This window comes from Myotis daubentonii, chromosome 12 (assembly GCF_963259705.1).
Source record: "Myotis daubentonii chromosome 12, mMyoDau2.1, whole genome shotgun sequence".
NCBI lineage: Eukaryota > Metazoa > Chordata > Mammalia > Chiroptera > Vespertilionidae > Myotis > Myotis daubentonii.
The window spans coordinates 25,812,375-25,830,542 of record NC_081851.1 but is presented as its reverse complement, the minus strand read 5'-3'; the positions used below and the strand labels follow the sequence as shown (position 1 = coordinate 25,830,542).

General features: G+C 57.1%; 1 protein-coding gene across 3 annotated transcripts in view; it reads left to right on the top strand.

The window, feature by feature from the left end:
* Positions 1–17,903, top strand: part of ATOH8 (atonal bHLH transcription factor 8) — a 37,208-nt gene extending 19,305 nt beyond the window's left edge. For 2 of the 3 annotated variants that reach the window (XR_009447907.1, XM_059659272.1), the window contains one exon: positions 13,800–17,903. Coding sequence is in view for 1 of the 3 variants with exons in the window: in XM_059659272.1 (XP_059515255.1) it covers positions 13,800–13,805 (6 nt within the window). In the remaining 2 variants the exon portion in view is untranslated. Of the gene's footprint in view, positions 1–7,224; positions 7,732–13,799 lie in introns of all 3 variants that reach the window. The other variant, XR_009447906.1, reaches the window with a different exon arrangement.
* Positions 17,904–18,168: the final 265 nt, after the last annotated feature.

The following is an 18,168-nucleotide window of genomic DNA, read 5'->3' as shown; positions in this document are numbered from 1 at the left end:
TCACCCTCACCCTCACCCTCACCCTCACCCCCACCCCACCCCCACCCCCACCCCACCCCCACCCCCCTGTGGGGCCTTGCTCCAGGGTGTTATCTGGGAGGTGCCCACCCAGCCTCCCAGATTGCTAGAGGGATCCATGGCACAAAAGAATGTGAAATTGTTTTGTGAACTCCACCCTCCCTCCCGTGTCTCCTGCCTGCGAAGTTGTTCTTCGTGGGCCCACGGTGAGGAACCTGGGGAAGAGGAGGGGCCGCCGGCCCAGGCCCCTGGCGTAGATGTGGCGTTGGCCCCGTGACCAGAAGTTGCTTCGAGATCAGTGGTTCCCAACGTGGGGGCATATGCCCCCCAGGGGGGCAATTTGATTTTTTAAGGGGGGGCTGTTTGAGAATGAGTTGTTATTTTTTGCATTTCTTACGGTTCTAGGGGTCTCATAGACAGTATGTAAATATATATTGTGATATACTAGTATTGATGCATTTCAGTTCTCTATTATATGTTTTGAAACTTTATTTGCTATTTTTCATATCACTTCCTATTATTATTATTTTTAGCAATTTCTTAGTGATTTCTTCCTCAGTACTTGCACTGTCCTTTTGTTCTTTTATTTTTCTCTTTCAGGGATGCCATGTTCTTTGGAAGCTTGTTTAGACCATGTTAACGGCCTTTTAGGCTTCCTCCACGTGAATAGGAGTTCACTTTTTGAATAATAACCATTATGTGCTTATATGTCACGGTGGAGGGGGGAAATATCGGGATGTTAGAGATGCTTAGGTGGGGCGTGGCCAAAGAGAGGTTGGGAACCACTGTTCAAGAGGAAAATGGGGGAGGCAGGAAGACGGGGTGATGGGGCCTGCCCTGCCCGTTGCCTGGCCTTAGCTGCTGGGCCCAGCACAGTGGGAGGCATGGGACAGGGCCGCCAGCAGGTCCTGGCTCCCGCCTGTCCTGGAGCAGGCTGTCCCCTTTCTATGCCCCGGGGAACCAGAAAGCTGGTTCTAGGGGAAGTACAAGTCCTTGCCTTCCTTGAGCCCCTGGTACAAATATTTTAGAAAACAAAGTTGGACCCATTCCCCCCATCAAGCCCTCCACCCTCTGCCCAGAATTCGCAGCCACCTGGGGCCTGGCCCAGTGCCCAGTGCTCCTTCTGCCCAGCCTGTCCCCACCTGAGCCCCTCCCAGCAGCTCTGCTGAGAGCCAGGTCTCACCGCCTCACTCGCCTGCTCAGGACCCTCAGGGTCTCCTCACAGGCCAAGGGTGGGGGCCGGACTTCCTCACAGGACACCTGACCCTCCTCTTCAAGTGACCTGGCTCCAGCCGGTCATTCCCTGTGTCCCAATTTACACCCCAGCCGCACGGAACTCCTCGCGCAAAGGGGCTATTTATGACCTCTGTGCTCATGCCATTCCTGCCGCCTGGCATGCCCTTCTCCCCTGTCTGGCTGCCTCCTGCTCATTCTGGAAGGCTCGGCTCCTGGAAGCCCTCTCTGACCCCTACCGCAGCCTCCTCTCAGGGCCCATGGCATGGCCACCTCACTGCACTCCCACAGGGGTGTGTCCGGTCTAATTCAGGAGAGCATCATATGACCCACTATGAAGTCATGACAGAAAATGTCCTATTATGAGACACTCTATTCTGCGATACGTTAGAGTTCACTTCCTGTCATTACATTAGATTATATTTGTAGGTGACCTGTTGCATGATAGGTGATGGGATAGAACCAATACACTGCGTTCGTGACACAATGTTATTTGGGGCTTGTCACACAGTAGGGCCCCCAAATAACCACACACTGTTCCATCAGCTAAAATCCACACTGTGGGGGCTGACCATGCTGCGGTGACGGCAAAGACTCTAGGGAAGGACGAGCCAGGGGCTTCCGGACGGAGCCAGAGAAGGGCCAGGGCTCGCCCAGACCTGTGTTCGGGAAGCTGGTGCCTTCCCCCTGGAGTCAGTGAGGACAGCTTTGCATTTATCACGGGAAACCCTCAGCCAGAAGCTTACACTCCCGGGGCCCCTGTTTCTCACTGCTCAGAAGGCTGAGGGAGGAGCTGCTTCCTGGGCCCAGGCTCTGGGTCCTCACCTCATGGCCGCACAGTGGCTGCCAGAGCACCACACACGTCACCCTCCCACGGCCCCCAACGGCAGGGCGCGGGTCTCACGCAGAGAACGTGTCTTCTCACCAGTTCAGCGAGTCCTGCCCGGACATCCCCTACCTCCCGTGAAGTCGGGGGCTCCTCCCGAAACTGAGAAAGACATGCAGGGCTCTCGGCTGGGAAGGGGCAGGGTGAACAGTCAGGTGGCTCATCCCTGGGGGGCTGACCCTCCCCTGTGACAGGTGGTTTCCTCCCCAGTAGGGCTAACCTGTGTCATCACCTCTATCGGATGGCAGAGCCCACTTCTGCGAGCTTGCCCACCCTCACGGCAGCCCTGCCAAGCGCGTGCCAGTGGAGAGCCCGGCAGCCCGGTGCCTGTGCACAGCACTTCACAGTGTGCCGAGCCCGTTCCTGCCCGTTCTTCCCTCGACTCCGGTGGCAGCCTCCTGGGGGCCACATCACTGACCCTGGGGCCAGATGGGCAGGCTGGGACCCAGATCACCCAGGTCGCACAGCTGGCGGGCTGGGTGGGGCCAGGCAGGCTCGTCTGGCCCCACGAAGGGAGTGCTCCTGAATCCAGGCCCTCACTGTCCTCCGATCCGGCAGGGGAAGGTGTGAGCGGCAGGGGAAGGTGTGAGCGGCAGGGGAAGGTGTGAGCGGCAGGGGAAGGTGTGAGCGGCAGGGGGTGTCTGGCAGTACAGGGCCTGGAGCTGGGACACCAGGGTCTGCATCCCAGCCCAGCCACTCGGGAGCCTTGTAACCTCAGGCACGTGCCTGCTGCAAGCTCCACTGTGTTCATAAAACACAGGAAAATGCGTCCGCGGATGAGCAGGGCCCCAGGAAACAGGCCAGGCAAGGGCTTGTCAGCTAGGAGCGCAGCACCGGCCGAGGGCTTCCTGGAAGACATGGCTGGTCCGTCAGGAAGGTGGGCAGAGGGACCCCGAATGTCCCTTCCCCACCCAGAGACTTGGAGAGTGATTACCAGACTGGTTGCTGACCGAGAGCTTAATTCCTTTGCCAGGCAGAGGACACTGGATCTGCCCCTCTGCCGTCTGCCATGAGAGAGGGAGAGAGAGAGAGAGAGAGAGAGAGAGAGAGAGAGAGAGAGAGAGAGAGAGAGAGAGAGGTACACACCTGCACAGGTGTGCTGGCGCGTCTATAGGCACCATCTGTCAGGAGCAGATGGAGGGCCTCCCCTTCAGGTGGGAAGGGGGTGCACTCTGGGTGATGGCTGAAGGTCTCCGAGGGGTTCAGAACGTGTCCCTCTCCCCTGGGGGTCAGGAGCACTTAGAGATGGGCCCGTGGGGGCAGCCCGTGAGCCCACCCAGATGGACAACAGCTACACCGCGTTGCTGAGAGTCACCCACCCCCTCCATGACCGTGATATGCTGCTGCCACCCCGCCCCCCCCCCCACACAGGACGAGGGTGGGCAGCCTGCAGGGCTATATTTGCAAACCCATCCCCTCTACACATCCTCCTCACTGCCCACCCACGTCACCTGTTCAGTCTCTTTAGTTACACGAGCAGAGGGAGATGGAGAGAGCAGGAAGGCCCCGCACATTTACTTAAGAATAAGTAGCTTTGAGTGTTTGCTACGTGCCAGGCAGCGTTCTGGGTGCTGGGTCCCTCGGAGATCCAAACAAAGGCCCCGCCCTTTGGAACACAGCGGGAAACGCGAGGCCAGGCATGGACGCGCACCGGAGAGGAGAGCGGGTGGGTCGGGAGCTACTGCTTGCAGTCTGTGCTTATAAGCTTGACTCCCTGGCGTCTCAAATCAGAGCAGCTGAACAGAAACGGCCTTTTGACGTGGGAGGCCAGCTCCTGGAGCAGGTGCAGTGACAGCCCCCAGCATCGCAGCCAGGGGCCTGGTCGTCTGGGAAGCAGCAGCAAAGCACACGGAGCAACGCCAGAGGCTGAGAAGAGCCGAGAGACCTGGGCCATTGCGCGTCGGGGCAAAGGGCCCCACACGTGTCAGGGGCCTGGAGAGCCTTCTGTAGACGGACACTTCTGGGCTTGACCTTGAGTTGTCAAGAGGAAGCTAAAGTACATGCAGTAACGTCTGGCTGAGGGTGCGGGGAAGTGCATCCGTTGTTGGGAAAGGACCTGCCCACGCTCTTTGGCACGGAAAGCAAGAGGCTTCCTTTCCGTAGGGAAACGTGCTCCTCCTGGGACGTCGGCGTGGGGAGGGCAGGGCTCCTTGTGGTTTGCTGGCCGCAGGATCCCCAGTGCTTTGAATGGAGCCTGGCGTGGTCTAAACACTCAGAAGATTTTTGCCAAATGCACGAAATGATGGAAGCGCAAGGAAATAATGTGTCCCAGTCGTCCTCCGCAATAGCTAATGGGCAGCTCCTCTGTGCCCTGTACTGAGTGGGGCCTGGCACTCTGAAGCGGGGACACAGTGCCTGCCTTGAGGAGCACGTGTAAACACAGACACACACACGTGTGTGTGCTCTGGCATGTGGCTGCCTGATGCTGAGTGCTGGGTTTTGTAGCCACTGTGTTCTTTAATCTCGCTTACTATCTCATGCAGCAGATTATTATTATTACCACTTATAGATAAAGGAACTGAGGCACAGAGAGGTTAAGCAACTTGCTCAGAGTCACACAGCTGGTAGAATGGGGAAGTCAGGATTCAAACAGAGGCTGCCTGATGCCATAGCTGCTCCATGTAACCACGGTGCTGAGTTGCGTATGCTCACACCTGTGGGCATGGAGAGTGTGTGTGTGTGCATGAGTGTGGGTGAAAGAGCTGTTTCTCTTTCCAGTTGTGGCCTCTCCCGTATGCATCTGGAAGCTACTGTTGTGTTGTCACTAACGGTCCGGGTGGTAGTGAGTCAAGAGCCCCCAAGCCGAGATATCCCATTCCTGCTGAACCCCATGCTGGCTCCAGAGTCTGTCTGTGCAGGGCTTAGGGGTGATGGGAAGGGCTCGGGGGGTGTTTTTCTCATCTTAAAGCTGCATTTTCACACTGTTTGCAGAAATCATTAGGTTATTTGGGCTGTCCAGGGATCCTGTGGTCTCTCCCAGCCACCCTATTGTTGCCGCCACTGATCTTGAAATACCCAGAGCTAGACTCCTCCTTGGGGAGACACACTGTGGTCTGTCCACAGACCAGGCGGCCAGCGCTTTGGCATGAATGGCTTGTCTGGTTGGCGCCCCATCACTCCTGCTGTCACTCTGTGGTCAGGATTGGGGAGGGGAGGACTGGGAGAGGCAGGAGAGTGACGGGCAGCAGCCCCCGCCCCGAGGAGGCAGGCCTGATGGGGATCCCGGGTTGGGAGTGTGTGTCTGTGTGGAGTGGAGGCCGGGAGGGAGCAAGCCTTCCTCACCTGGCTGCCCCCCTGTCTGCACAGCTGTCTGCTCCCCTCCAGCCTGGGTGCCTCCTCTGGCTCTGGGCAAGCTCATGGGTCCTTGAGCTTCTGGGTCTGGAGGAGCAGCGGGTAGCCAAGTGGGATTGGCTGACAGCATCACAGGATGGGAAGCAGATGGGAAGCTGCAGCAGCTGGGCCGCAGGCGTCACCGGGCCAGCTCGACCCTCGCGGTGCCCTGCACTGTGGGTGGATTGGGGGCCAAGAAAGACAGATAGGCTGATGGACGTGGAGAGATAAACACAGGAGAGGCCAAGAGGGGGTTGGCACAGAGACATACAGGCAGAGCATGGAGACAGAAACAGAGATTGGCAGCCAGAGAGAGTGGCTTGCAGCCCAGGAAGGAGTCAGCATGGCGGGGGCCTCGGTCTCCCTGGGCCCTTGCAGCCTAGCGGGCTCCGTGTGAGCTCTGGCCCAGCCCTGCCAGCGCCAGGACTCCCAGGGCCAGCCACCTTCCCTTAGGCTCCAAGGCACAACGGCTGAGATTTTCTTAGAACCCAGGGAGGTGGCGGCTGGGTGGATGGTTTGGGGACTTGCCAGTCCCGTTTGCCGGCGAGGAAGCTGAACTCGGCAGGGGTCGGGGTTTGCCTGGCTCTGCTGCATCCCTGCAGGGGGGCCTGGGCGAGGGAGGCAGCTGCTCAGGGCCCATTTCCTAGTCTGCAAAACGAAAGCAGCAGTGGTCGTCCCCGGGGACCGTGTGCGACCACAAGTGCGAAGGGGTGCAGCGTGGTGCTGGGCCGAGGCTGCCCGAGTGATGGTGGCTCTGAGCTCCGAGCCAGAGCCACTCGCTGCTGTTCCCAGGCCTGGGGGCGGACAGGGGTGTGGCAGAGCCCTCAGGAGCGCTGGTTGGAGATACGTGGGGTGAGCGAGGGAATGATGGCAGTGGCACCACAATGAGTCGTGGCACGGAGGGATGTAGGGGGAGTTTCTCCACCTGCAGTGGAGGTGGGAGCCAGGGGTTAAGAGGCTGGGCTGGAGCCTGCCCTCACTGCCCTGGACGGGGAGACAGTGGGGGCACAGCCACCAGAACCTCTCCCCTGCTGGAGCTCTCCTTTCAGTGGGCGGCAGGAACCCCAAGCAAGGCTGCAGGACAGTGTGGGGTGCGCGCTGTGCACGGACAGGAAACCCGAGACCCAGCTCCCTCCGAGCACCTTGTCACAGAGGGGCCCCGGGGTCGCCTGCTCTCAGCCTCAGCGACCGGTTGTTCTGGTCGTTCTGCCGTAACGGTCGAGTAGGCTTTTATTATATAGATTGTATAGATAAAGAAACTGAGGCACAGAGAGGTTAAGCAACTTGCTTAAAGTCACACAGCTGGGAGACTTTGTCGGATGCGGTGGTTGTTTCTCACTGGAAGGAAAGTTCTTCTGCATGACATCGACAGACCCTGAGGTCTGGGCATACCCACTGGCCTCAGTAAATGAGTGGTTTGGCCTGCCAGACCCACCCATGCCCAACCTGGGAAGCTGGGGCGTGTGGGGCAGCGAGGCCTCTGAGCAGCTCGGGCAGCTGTTCCACACCGCGGCTGGGATCCCCACCAGCTCAGCCACCGCTGGTCAGCGGCCCGAGGAACAGAACAGATCGGGGAATGGGCGGACCGGCAGCATTTACCGGCAGCACTGGTTTGCAGCTTTGCCCTGGAGCCGGGCTGAACGCGGCCCGGGAGAGGGACCGGAGCCCCAGTGCCTGTCACAGAGCTGGCTTCCAGGAGGAGCTCAATCAATCTTTGTTGAGTAAATGAATTTTTTCTCCCGACTCATGGTCCCCAGGCAGACTCTCCTGGCTCACCAGGGGCTCTGGCCGTAACTTCGCAGCTCGCAGACGCCTGAGACCTCCACGGGCCCTCCCAGCCTGGACACAGTGTGATCCTTGATTCACGCCATGTTCCTGCCCTCCGCACACAGCAGCCAACTCCAGCTGCTCATAAATTTTCTGCCTGTCACCCATGGCGCCCAGGCCAGGCGGGGCGGGAGGCGCTGGGGGTGGCCCGGCCGTACCTGCTTCCAGCTCCCTGGGAAGTGTGGAGGCTGGAAGCCCCGAGCCTGCGCTGGTGCCCAGAATAACCTCAGCGAAGCCGGGCCCTCCGAGAAGATGTGGAAGCAGATCTGCCAAATGCAAAGATGCATGGGCTGCTGGGGAACACATAAACACCAGCTCACGGCGCGGTTTGCACGGCATAATTCTACTTCCATCAAATGCCGCATCGGTGATGTCGCAGAGGGAAAGGGGCACCCACCCAGTGCTGTCAGGGGTTTTCTCTTGGTGGGGAGATCGAGGTGATTTCGTTTTTTTTTTCTGTTCACTCCTCTGTGGTTTCTAATTTTTCTGTAATTAACAGGTGCTACTTATGCAGATTTTAAAAATTTTAACAGCTTTTATCAAGATTAGTTCACCCATTTAAAGTATACAATTCAGTGGTTTTTCGTATTTTCACAACTATTGCCGCAGTCCATTTTCAGAGCATTTTCATCCGTCTAAAAAGAAACCCTATGCTTTAGCTATGATTTCACTCCTCCCCCCTTCCATCCCCAGCCCCAACCCCAGACAACCACTAATCTATAGAGTTCCCTGTTCTAGACATTTTATGTGAATGGGATCAAATATAGGTGGTTTCTTGTGTCCGGCTCCTTTCACTTAGCGTGCTGTTTTCAAGGTTTATCTTGTTCTATCATGTATGTTGGCACTTCATTCCTTTTTTACGCCCAAGTAATATTCCATTGTATGGGTATACCACACTTTGGTTATCCATTCATTGGATGATGGACATGACAATACAATTTTTAAAATTGTGTTTATTTTTTTAAAGAATACATTGAAATCAAATCACTCAAGGTGGCAGTTGGCTCAAAGTGACTGTTTCTGGTTCCTTGTTTTGAGACTTTTCAGCCTGTTTATTCTATGTTTTCAAATACCAGTTAGTCAAACTGAGGAGCCAGCTCTTTGCGGGAAAGTAAGCCGGCGCGTTCCAGCGCTTCCCCTGCACGCCAGGCCTGACAGGGCACAGCTCCATTGTCTCAGTGATTCTTTGTAAATGAAGAAGTGGGTACGACTAGTGTGCTCCTTTAAGAAGGAGGAAACCGAGCCCTAGCCGATTTGGCTCAGTGGATAGAACATCGGCCTGCAGACTGAGGGGTCCCAGGTTAGGTTCTGGTCAAGGGCACATGCCCGGGTTGCAGGCTCGATCCCCAGTGGGGGGCGTGCAAGAGGCAGCCGATCAATGATTCTCTCTCATCATTGATGTTTCCATCTCTCTCTCCCTCTCCCTTCCTCTCTGAAATGAATGAACATATATTTTTTTAAAAATAAAATAAGCCAAAGCCGGTTTGGCTCAGCGGATGGAGCGTCGGCCTGCGGACTGAGGGGTCCCAGGTTCGATTCCGGTCAAGGGCATGTGCCTGGGTTGCGGGCACTTCCCCAGTGGGGGATGTGCGGGAGGCGGCTGATCGATGTTCCTCTCTCATCGATGTTTCTGGCTCTCTATCTCTCTCCCTCTCTGTGAAAAATCAATAAAATATATTTAAAAAAAAATAAAATAAAAAATAAAAATAAAATAAAGTAAAAATGAGGAAACCGAGGCCTGGAAAGACTAACCAGCTGCCCAGGGCCCCACAGCCCACTGACGCTGTGGCCAAGATGAACAAACCCCAGTGTTCAGCATTCAGAATGGGACACGCCCCTCCCTCACCCCCCACCCCCCCGGCTTCTAGCCCACATACTGGTGTACTTAAAAGTGAAAGGTGAAATAATGCTTAATAGTGTGGGTCTCCAGAAATACTTCTCCCATGTCCTCCTTGCTTGTCTATCATATTTAAGTTTTAAAATAACACTTGAAACCTGACTTCTGTTTTTAGGACAAACCAATTTAAAAAAACCTTTCAGAATTCCAATCCCATTGGATAACTTTTTAAAAAATATATATTTTATTGATTTTTTACAGAGAGGAAGGGAGAGGGATAGAGTTAGAAACATCGATCATCTGCCTCCTGCACACTCCCCATTGGGGATGTGCCCGCAACCAAGGTACTTGCCCTTGACCGGAATTGAACCTGGGACCCTCCAGTCTGCAGGCCGATGCTCTATCCACTGAGCCAAACTGGTTGGGGCTGGATAACTTTTTCTGCAGGTAAAGGCTGTGTCCGAATGGCTTAAACATAGGAAAATGAAATGTCTAATTTGAAAATAGTGGAAAATGGTTAAGCAGATAAAGTGGACACCAGTGACTGAAAATGAATTTAAAAGGTAAAGTAATTTAGGAAGCGGATATAATTGTGTTTATTCAGTGCCCCGATGTGGCGAAATTACCCTGCAGCACACAGAAGTGATCAAGAGAGGAAACCAACCCACTTACAGCCAGGGGCAAGCTTAGGAAGCAGAGGAGCTGTGATCAGGATGAAACACTGGACGTGAACAAGAGCAAAACAGAGGCAAAATTATTTCAGGATTCACAGTAACTACCAAAAGCTCCCCTAAAGCACAGACACATTGACAAAAAGGCTCAAATGCTATATTGGAAATAGGAAACACACCCTGCGGTATATAAAAGCTACAGTGGCCATGGCCAGTTGCTCAGTGGTTAGAGCATCGGCCGCAGACGGGAGGGTCCGGGTTCGATTGCCGGTCAAGGGCATGTACCTGGGTTGCAAGCCCGATCCTGGCCTGGGTCGAGGTGTGTGCAGAAGGCAACCGATCCATGTGTCTCTCTCACATTGATCTTTCTCTCGTCCCCTTCCCTCCCTTCCACTCTCTCTAAAAATCAATGCGGGGAGGGAGTGCTATAGTAAATAAAATCCCCGCAACTAGAAATATTTATTCGCTTGTTCAGCAAATACTGATTGAGATGCTGCTGTGTGTCGGGCACTGTTCCTGGCACTGGGACTACAGCGGCGAACACGACAGACTGTATCCCCGTTCTCGGGGAGCTGATGCTCTGCCGCCAACGAGCGAGCAAGTGAAACGGTGGCTCCTGAGTGTGATAAACTCAACCCCTTCGCCTCACTGACCAAATCGCCTGGGTCCGACCCAGCACGGCAGACCAGCTGAAAGGGACCGGAGAGGCGGTCTCGTTTTCAGCGTTTGTGTTAGTGGCAGAGCCTGTGTTTGAAGGGCACCTTACATGGTGAGGGGTGGTGGTGCAGGGGGTTCTGTAGGACAAGAGCCTTGCCCAGCCGCACCCAGAGCCTTGGCCACAGCAGAAGCAGCGCCACGAAAGCTTAAGGGGGTAGGGGCGGGCGGGGGGATGCCAGAGGCCCTCCCAGGATGTGCTCCTCACACGGGGGTCGGGTGGGGTGACGCTGCCAGGTGCCTGTGCATAGTTGTCACACAGTGGGGAGTGTTTGTCAGCCTACTCCCCTGTGTTTTCACTCATGGGCACACACTCACCCTCCCTGCCCACCCCTACCCAGCTCCTTCTGCAGAGATGGCCTGGGCAGGTTTGTCTCCCGTTCCTCAGCCAGAGCTGATGGGTCCAGGGGGAGAACCCGGACTGAGGCTGGACCAGTCAAGGTCTCCACTAGGCATTGGGGGTTGGGATGCTGAGAGCCTGGGCCAGTGGGCAGGCAGGCAGGAAAGAAGCAGATTCCTGCAAGTGGCCTCGTGCTGGGTTTGGCTGGCACCGGAGGGAAGGCCCGCAGATCGCCCCAACGGAGGTTTCCAAGCCCTTGGCCGCCGTTCCTGGGGCTCCCCCCGACCCCCACCCCGGCCCTTTTGTAGCCTTAAGGAGGCTTTATGTTACCAGAAGGTTGAATAAGTTTCTACTCGTGATGCACTTGGAATCGCATCATCCATCGAATGAGTTCGGAAAACACTGGGTAAATAAAGCCACGGGAATTTCTCTGCTGCAGGACTTGACAGAGCCTTTAATATGCTAGGAGGCACAGTAACTTTCCAGGATGGGCCAAGGCCTGTGAGGTTTCCGAAACTCATGAGCTCCATCTCACTCCGCCCGCGTCCCGCAGAGCACCCTTTGGGGAGTGCAGACCCACATACAACCCCCTTGCTGCACAAGCGAAGGACTGCAAGCACAGAGAGGGAGGGCGTGCCCCACGGTCACACAGCTGGGTAACCACGGAGAAGGTCCGGGCACCTCAGGCCTCCCAGGGTGCTTCCCACCACGCCCCAACTGACCTAAGGCTTCTTGGGACGGATGATGCATGTGCTGGGGTTCCGGGACCCAGCTGGGTGGTGGGAACACAGGTCCTGTGTAGGCTGCGGGAACGGGGGGTGGGGGGAGGTGGAAGGGTGGGGTCAAGAATTGCAGGTCAGGCCCTAGCTGGTTTGGTTCAATGGATAGAGCGTCGGCCTGTGGACAGAAGGGTCCCAGCTTCGATTCTAGTCAAGGGCACATGCCCGGGTTGCAGGCTCGGTCCCCAGTGTGGGGTGTGCAGGAGGCAGCCGATCAATGGTTCTCTCTCATCATTGATGTTCCTATCTCTCTCCCCCTCTCCTTTCCTCTCTGAATTCAATAAAAATATTAAATAAATAAAAAAAGAATTGCAGGTCAGGTCTTGGCCAGAGACACCTCATCTCCCTTGCTCTTGGGAGATAGCCCTGGCTTCAGGAGGGCCTGAGAGCTGACGTACAGGCAAGCGGAACAAGAAAGGAACTCCGCTGTCCTCTGAGGGGCCCGCCCAGGCATCCAGCGCCAGGATGACGTGGGCTGTAAATCACCCCGTGGACCACAGACCCCGGGCCATCCCCACGGGTTTCCTTTCCTGCTTCTTAATCCTCCTCCTCAGACGGGGTAACAGAAAGCAGATTCCTGCTGGGGCCGGCCGCGCACCGCAGGGGCCGGGGGATGTGAGCCAGGACTCACCACATCAAGATGCTCCCCGCTCTCACTCTCCCCGCTCCTCCTCAGCCTCTGTTTGCCAGAGGACACACCCTCCCGCTGGCCCGGCTCCCTCGCCGCCTTGGACCCCACTTTCTGCCTTGCCCCAGCCTCGCCCCCTGGCTGCCTGCTGAGCGGGGCGCCCCAGGACTGTGGTTCGCAGGCCCTCCAGCCTGGTGGTTTGGCTCCTTCCCGGCTCCCCGAGCCTCCGTTTCAGCAGGAGCAGCCCCTGTGTGGCAGGATTAACGCTGCCGATCTGGATTCAAATCCTGCTGCTGCCAACTTCTCGCGCTTCTTTCCCTGAGCCGGAGCCTGGGGCTGCCTGAGCCGGGGTTGCTCAGCAGGCGCTTAGGGGGATGTGAGGAAGTGCCCTGGCATGTTGGTGGTGCCTGACAGATGTTTGGCTTCAAAAATAAGTGCTTAGCTGTTTGGTCAGGGTTGTTGCAAATCGGGAGGGAAGTATTTGGAACTGCTTTACTCGGGGTGTGCTGGGCCGGGTTAAGGGACTGCCGTTACCCATTCGCATGTTTGAGGTGGACTTGGGGCCCTCACAGAGCCTTCCCCACCAGCTCTGACCCCCCAGAACTAAAACCCCAGCAGCCCATGACCTTCCCCATCTCCTGGCCCTGCCTAGGAGCAGGTCACACCCTCCGGCCGGTTTTCTCACAAGCAACACCACGTTCAGCTCCCAGGGTGAAGTTTCCCAGGGTTAGGACTGAGGAACTTAAAGGTGGACTAACCTAGGATTCTCCAGTCATGCTCCTCAGCGCCCCAGGCTCTCGAGATGCCCAGGGATGCAGCGTGGGAGGGAATGCAATAGGACTGGGCCCCCCTCGATGTGTCCCCCTCGCCCCGATGCTCCAGGTAGCCCAGAACCGTGTTGATCGTGTTCTGTGTTAGGGGCCACGGCTCAGACTTATTTCTAACGCTTACGAGGAAGCTTGAACATTCTCCACCTGCTCCAGTCGTGTCATTCTACAGACGAGGACACTGAGGCACAGAAGCTACGTCACTTGTCTCGGGTCATCCAGCTGCAGTTGTGGTGCTCTTGTCGACCAGGGCAGGGGAAAGGGCCGAGCACACCGTCTCCTAGGGGCAGGCTGACGGGCATCCCTCAGAGGTGTGATTGGGCATTGTGGTCTCAGGACCAGGAGTCCCTGAGCTGCCTGTACCCCCTGCAGCCTTGCCCATTGCCCCAAACCAGCACAATCAGCAGTGGCTCTGAAATGCTGGGGTGATGGTGGTGACGGTGGTGGCTGTGGTGTTTGTGGTGACTGGGGTGGTGGTGGTGGTGACACCGTGGTAGAGGACGGGTAAGGGGACAATGTAGTCCCTGGAGGCAGCCAGTCCTGGGTCCACATGCTGGCTCACCCACTTTCTGCAGCCCCTGCCTGGGCCCATCCAGGGCAGCTGTGATGACTGAGCGAGAGCAGGGGCTGGGGGGCTGGTGCTGGTCGGCCTCTGGGAACGAGTCAGAATGAGCAGGGGCAGCTCCTGACGGTTGGCTGTGTTTTCCAGGAGTGACTGGCCCTGCGCTGGACCAAGGACATGCTGTGGGCCCTCTTTCCAGTCGAGCCCGAGGAGAAGGGAGCTCGCCAAGTCCAGCCTCGTCTTCTTCAAGGTGCCGCCCGATGCTCAGACCACTGCCTCTCAGGGTCAGACAGGAACACGCTGCCTCCCTCTCGCCCTCCCGCCCTCCGGGCCACTCCACGGTGACTGCACTTTGCCCTCTGCCTGGCGGGGAGGGGAGAGCTCAGCCTCCCTCTTGCCTGGGGCCCGAGGCCCACCTTCCGGCTGCAGCAATTCATTGCCAAAGACACCACAGAGACACTGAGCAAGACGTGGTGAGGAAACCCCACGGAGAAAAGCCTCACTGGTGCCCTGTGTCCTGTGCCCTCCTGGTGCCCGCTTCCATCTCAAGCCAAAGACGAGTCAGCAGTTCCACCAGAACTCATGGAAAGGAGGGAAGTTTGGTGACCACTGGGTGCACCTGACCTTCTGACCTGGACCCTTCTTTCTACACTGAGCCCTGAGCTAGTGGGGTTCAAGATAAGCCCCCGGGGGGCGTGAGAGGCAGGCTGGGGTGCCTGTCCGGAGTGGGATCTGAGATCCCGGCCCCCTTCTCTCCCTCTAACCGGCTGCCCAGGCCTCTGGCCCTGGTTCTCAATGTTTCCTGGGTCCAGGCTTCTCTTCTTGGGCTCTGAGCACCATGGGAAGGGGGGACACGGGGAAAAGAAGCGACATTGACCACCCTATACCCCACCCCAGGGACCTGCTCAAGGAGACCTGCCTAGGGGGTCTTTGCTCCCCAGCCAACACTCCCTGCCCATGGCCGGCCCTCCTGGCCGGGCAAAGGAGATGGCGCCTGCTTGGAGGCCAGTGTTCTCTTACTAGTTTCGCAGGGGGCCGAGGGAGGAAGGGACCAGCGGAATGGGCCAGTATGTGGGGGAGTGGGCATGTGTAACGCCAAGGCCTTCTCCTTTCTTTGCTCAAATGGCCAAAGCTGTTCATATCTGTGCTCAACCGTCTGCTTCAAATTGAAGTAAAAGCCCCAACGTGTAAAGAAAACGCTTGTGTCGAGTGGACTCTGTGGGTGAGCAGGGCTTTGACTGGTGAGTTGGGGGTGGGGTGGGTGCTGGAGGAGGGGAGAGGTGGATCTCTGCCTAGAGATTGGGGGCCCTTCAGGAAGTGGGCAGTGTGTAAGAGTGTGTGTGTGTATGTGTAAGAGTGTGTGTGTGTAAGTGTGTGTGTGTGTGTGTGTGTGTGTGGACGTGCACACACAAGCAAGGGGCAGAGGGACACTCACCATGGCCTCCGCCTGCACTAATGACCAGGGGGCCTGGCAGGAACATGTGGAGAGCTCGCTCCACTTCGTGCCTCACTCAATCCATAGCACAAGTGCATGAGGTGAGGGCTGTACTTTCAATCCCATTTTATAGATGAGGAAACTGAGGCCCCATGGAGACATGGCTAGTCAGTGACAGCTGGTTCTCAAACCAGGGTGGCCTCACTCCAACTCCTGTGCTCTTAACCCCTCTCCAGCCCCCAGGCGGTCCCAGCTCTAAGTCCTTGGGTGGCCTTGTCACGTCACCTCATCCCAGTACGCCGTGCCTGAGACGGGGCAATAAGGGCCCATTGCAGACGGGAGGGCACTAAGAACAGGAAAGGACTGTGTGGAAGGGCTGTGTGGGTGGCAGGGCTGCCCCAGGGGAGGGAGGCGAAGAGGGAAGAAAGCTGTGCTCATGCGGGATGCACCTCTGTCCCTTGTCCCTCCCATGTCATCCTCTCCTGTCTGCTCCGGGGGCTTCTGGGCTGGGGCTGGGGTGTCTGCGGGTGAAACACTGTAAGAAGCCGCCTCTTGCACGCGTGGCCCCTTGCAAGGACCAATATCTGGGCAGAACCCAGGGACCAAGATTGCTCAGAGTCCCCGGAACACACACACACACACACACACACACACACACTCACACACACACACACTCACACACACACACACACACTCACACACACACACTCACACACACACACTCACACACACACACTCACACACACACTCACACACACACTCTCACACACACACTCATACACACACACACACTCACACACACACTCACACACACACACTCACACACACACCTTCTTGTGTGTACATGCACTCCAGACACACACTTATGTACATTCCCAGGTAAGGGAATTTCATTTCAGATAGATTCAAATTTCATCAGCTCCTGGGAGCCAGCCAGCCAGAGTGGGCTGGAATGGGGGCTGAGAGGGGACAGTTAGGAAGGTCAGTCCCCCTGGGACTCCAGACACAGGGCACAGCCCCACCCAGTTGCCCCTCTGGCCTCTGAGTAATGCCTGTGGCACTTCCTAGGGAAGCAGGAAATGGGACCCATCAGCACCAAACTTGGCACCAGGGGACTCTCTCTGTTACTAACGGGTGGGGGAAGTACCCCCATCCCACTGCCAGGGGACCAGACCCAGAAACCACCCATGGCCTCCCCTGCCCACCCCTTTCCCGCTCATGGCCTTCATTGCCCACTTCCCTTTCACAACAAAGCTTCTTCTGACCACCAGCGGCATGCCGCCACGAGGCTGAGTGCTGGTGATAACGAGATGGGTCCCATGGGTGCCTGTCTTCTCAGAACTCATGGTTCTGTATAGACAGACAGACAATGATATTTCATCAGCAGTCTCTAGACAGTTTTCCGTAAGCAGCCCTCCAAGAAGACCCTCACCAGAATAAACATGTTGATGAGCACCCTTCTGGGCCCCAGGAGGGCATTCCCACACCGGCCGAGGGTTCCTGGTCCCAGAGCCACCTGCAGATTTGTTTTCTGCTCACCCTCCTTGCTCTGTCGTTTGCTCTGGGTCCTGGCCCCAAATGCAGTGATGGCTCATCAGTCACCAGCCACAGAGGGGCACGGGGACCCGCTCCAGGGACCTGGGGACCTGCGTGAGAGGCTGTGTGTGCACATCTGCGTGCGTGCCTGGTTCCTGCAGCACCCATGCCGCCTCCACTCGGCAGGAGGAAACCACAGAGCACGGCCCAAGTCGGAGGGCTCCCCAGCTCACAGGCCGAGCCTCACAGGCTCTTCAAAACCCCTGTGCACGTAGCTGCCCTGCCTCCTGGTCCTGGCCTCAGACCGTCCCAGAAGAGAGGCCTACGTTCTGGGGAGGGGGTTCCACAAGTCCTTGGGTCCCTTTTGGGGATCACAGCTGGGCCTGAGCCCCGGGTGGATTCCATCTCCCCACACTGTACTTCTTCCTGTCCCCATGGCCCACCACTCTGCCCTGGGACCTTCTCCTTCCCTCCTCCACCTCACCGTGTCCTCCAAGGCCCTGATTACCACCCCCCCCCCACCACCTCCCCTTTCTCACAAGCCAGGAGTGGGCAGGTCCCAGGGGCTGAGAACTGGAGAACACAGCCATGGGCAGGGACTGTGCTCGGAGCTGGGGGAACCGACAGAGCCCCTCTGTGCCCACGATAGGACAGAGCCGTGGGCACAGCGGACTGGGCTGAGACAGGTGCCGTGCAGTCAGCATGGGAAGCAGGCGATGGGGCTGGAGCATGGACTGCGCTTGCCCTGCTCCTTCCATGCTGCTTCCTGGGCTACAAAGTGGGCGGTGCCAGCAGCCGGAATGACAAAGAGCCTGGCCTTTGGAGAGCAAGACTCGGACGTCGCCAAGTGTTTCCTTTCAGTGTGTGGCCATTCTCACTCTGACCTCTTGCCACCACCCCACCTGCACAGCTGTGCTCTGTTTCGAGGCTCCAGGGGTACAGGGAGGCATGGAGGGGGCCCTGCCTGGGCTGGGGCTGGCATGGGTGTGGGAGGGGCAGCTGGCCTCACCCTTTGCCCATGGGTGGTCAGGTCACCTCGTGCACATTCCCACTGGTCCCCTGGGCCCCAGACCAGAGTGTCTGCCTCCCTGAAGCCAGGTGCCCCGAGGAGTTTGGATGTATAAACTAGGACGGTTTTACAGGTGTCTGGGCACGTGTTTAATCTTCAGATGGTGCCTCCCAGAGGGCAGATTGGGCATAATTCATCTCCTTTGGAAAGGGCTTGCAAAATGTATATGTTAATTACTTTGTTAAAGAAATGAATAAAAGTGGAAAATATGGTAATTTATGCATGTATGTTCTTCCACAAATAACTACCAGCAGCTAATTTGTTCGAGGCTCTGGAAGAATGGGACACAGGCCTTTCCCCAGGCCTCGGAGGAGCCCGGAGGGAGAAGGTGCAGAGCGAAGCGGAGCCTGGGGTTGGGGGGTGGGGGGAGAAGGGGGTGGGCAGGGGGCCTTTTGCTCTTTCTGTGGCGGAGCCCTAGGGAACTGAGCCCTGCAAAGAGGATGGCATCACAGCACTGTGCCTGGCCGGTAGCAGGT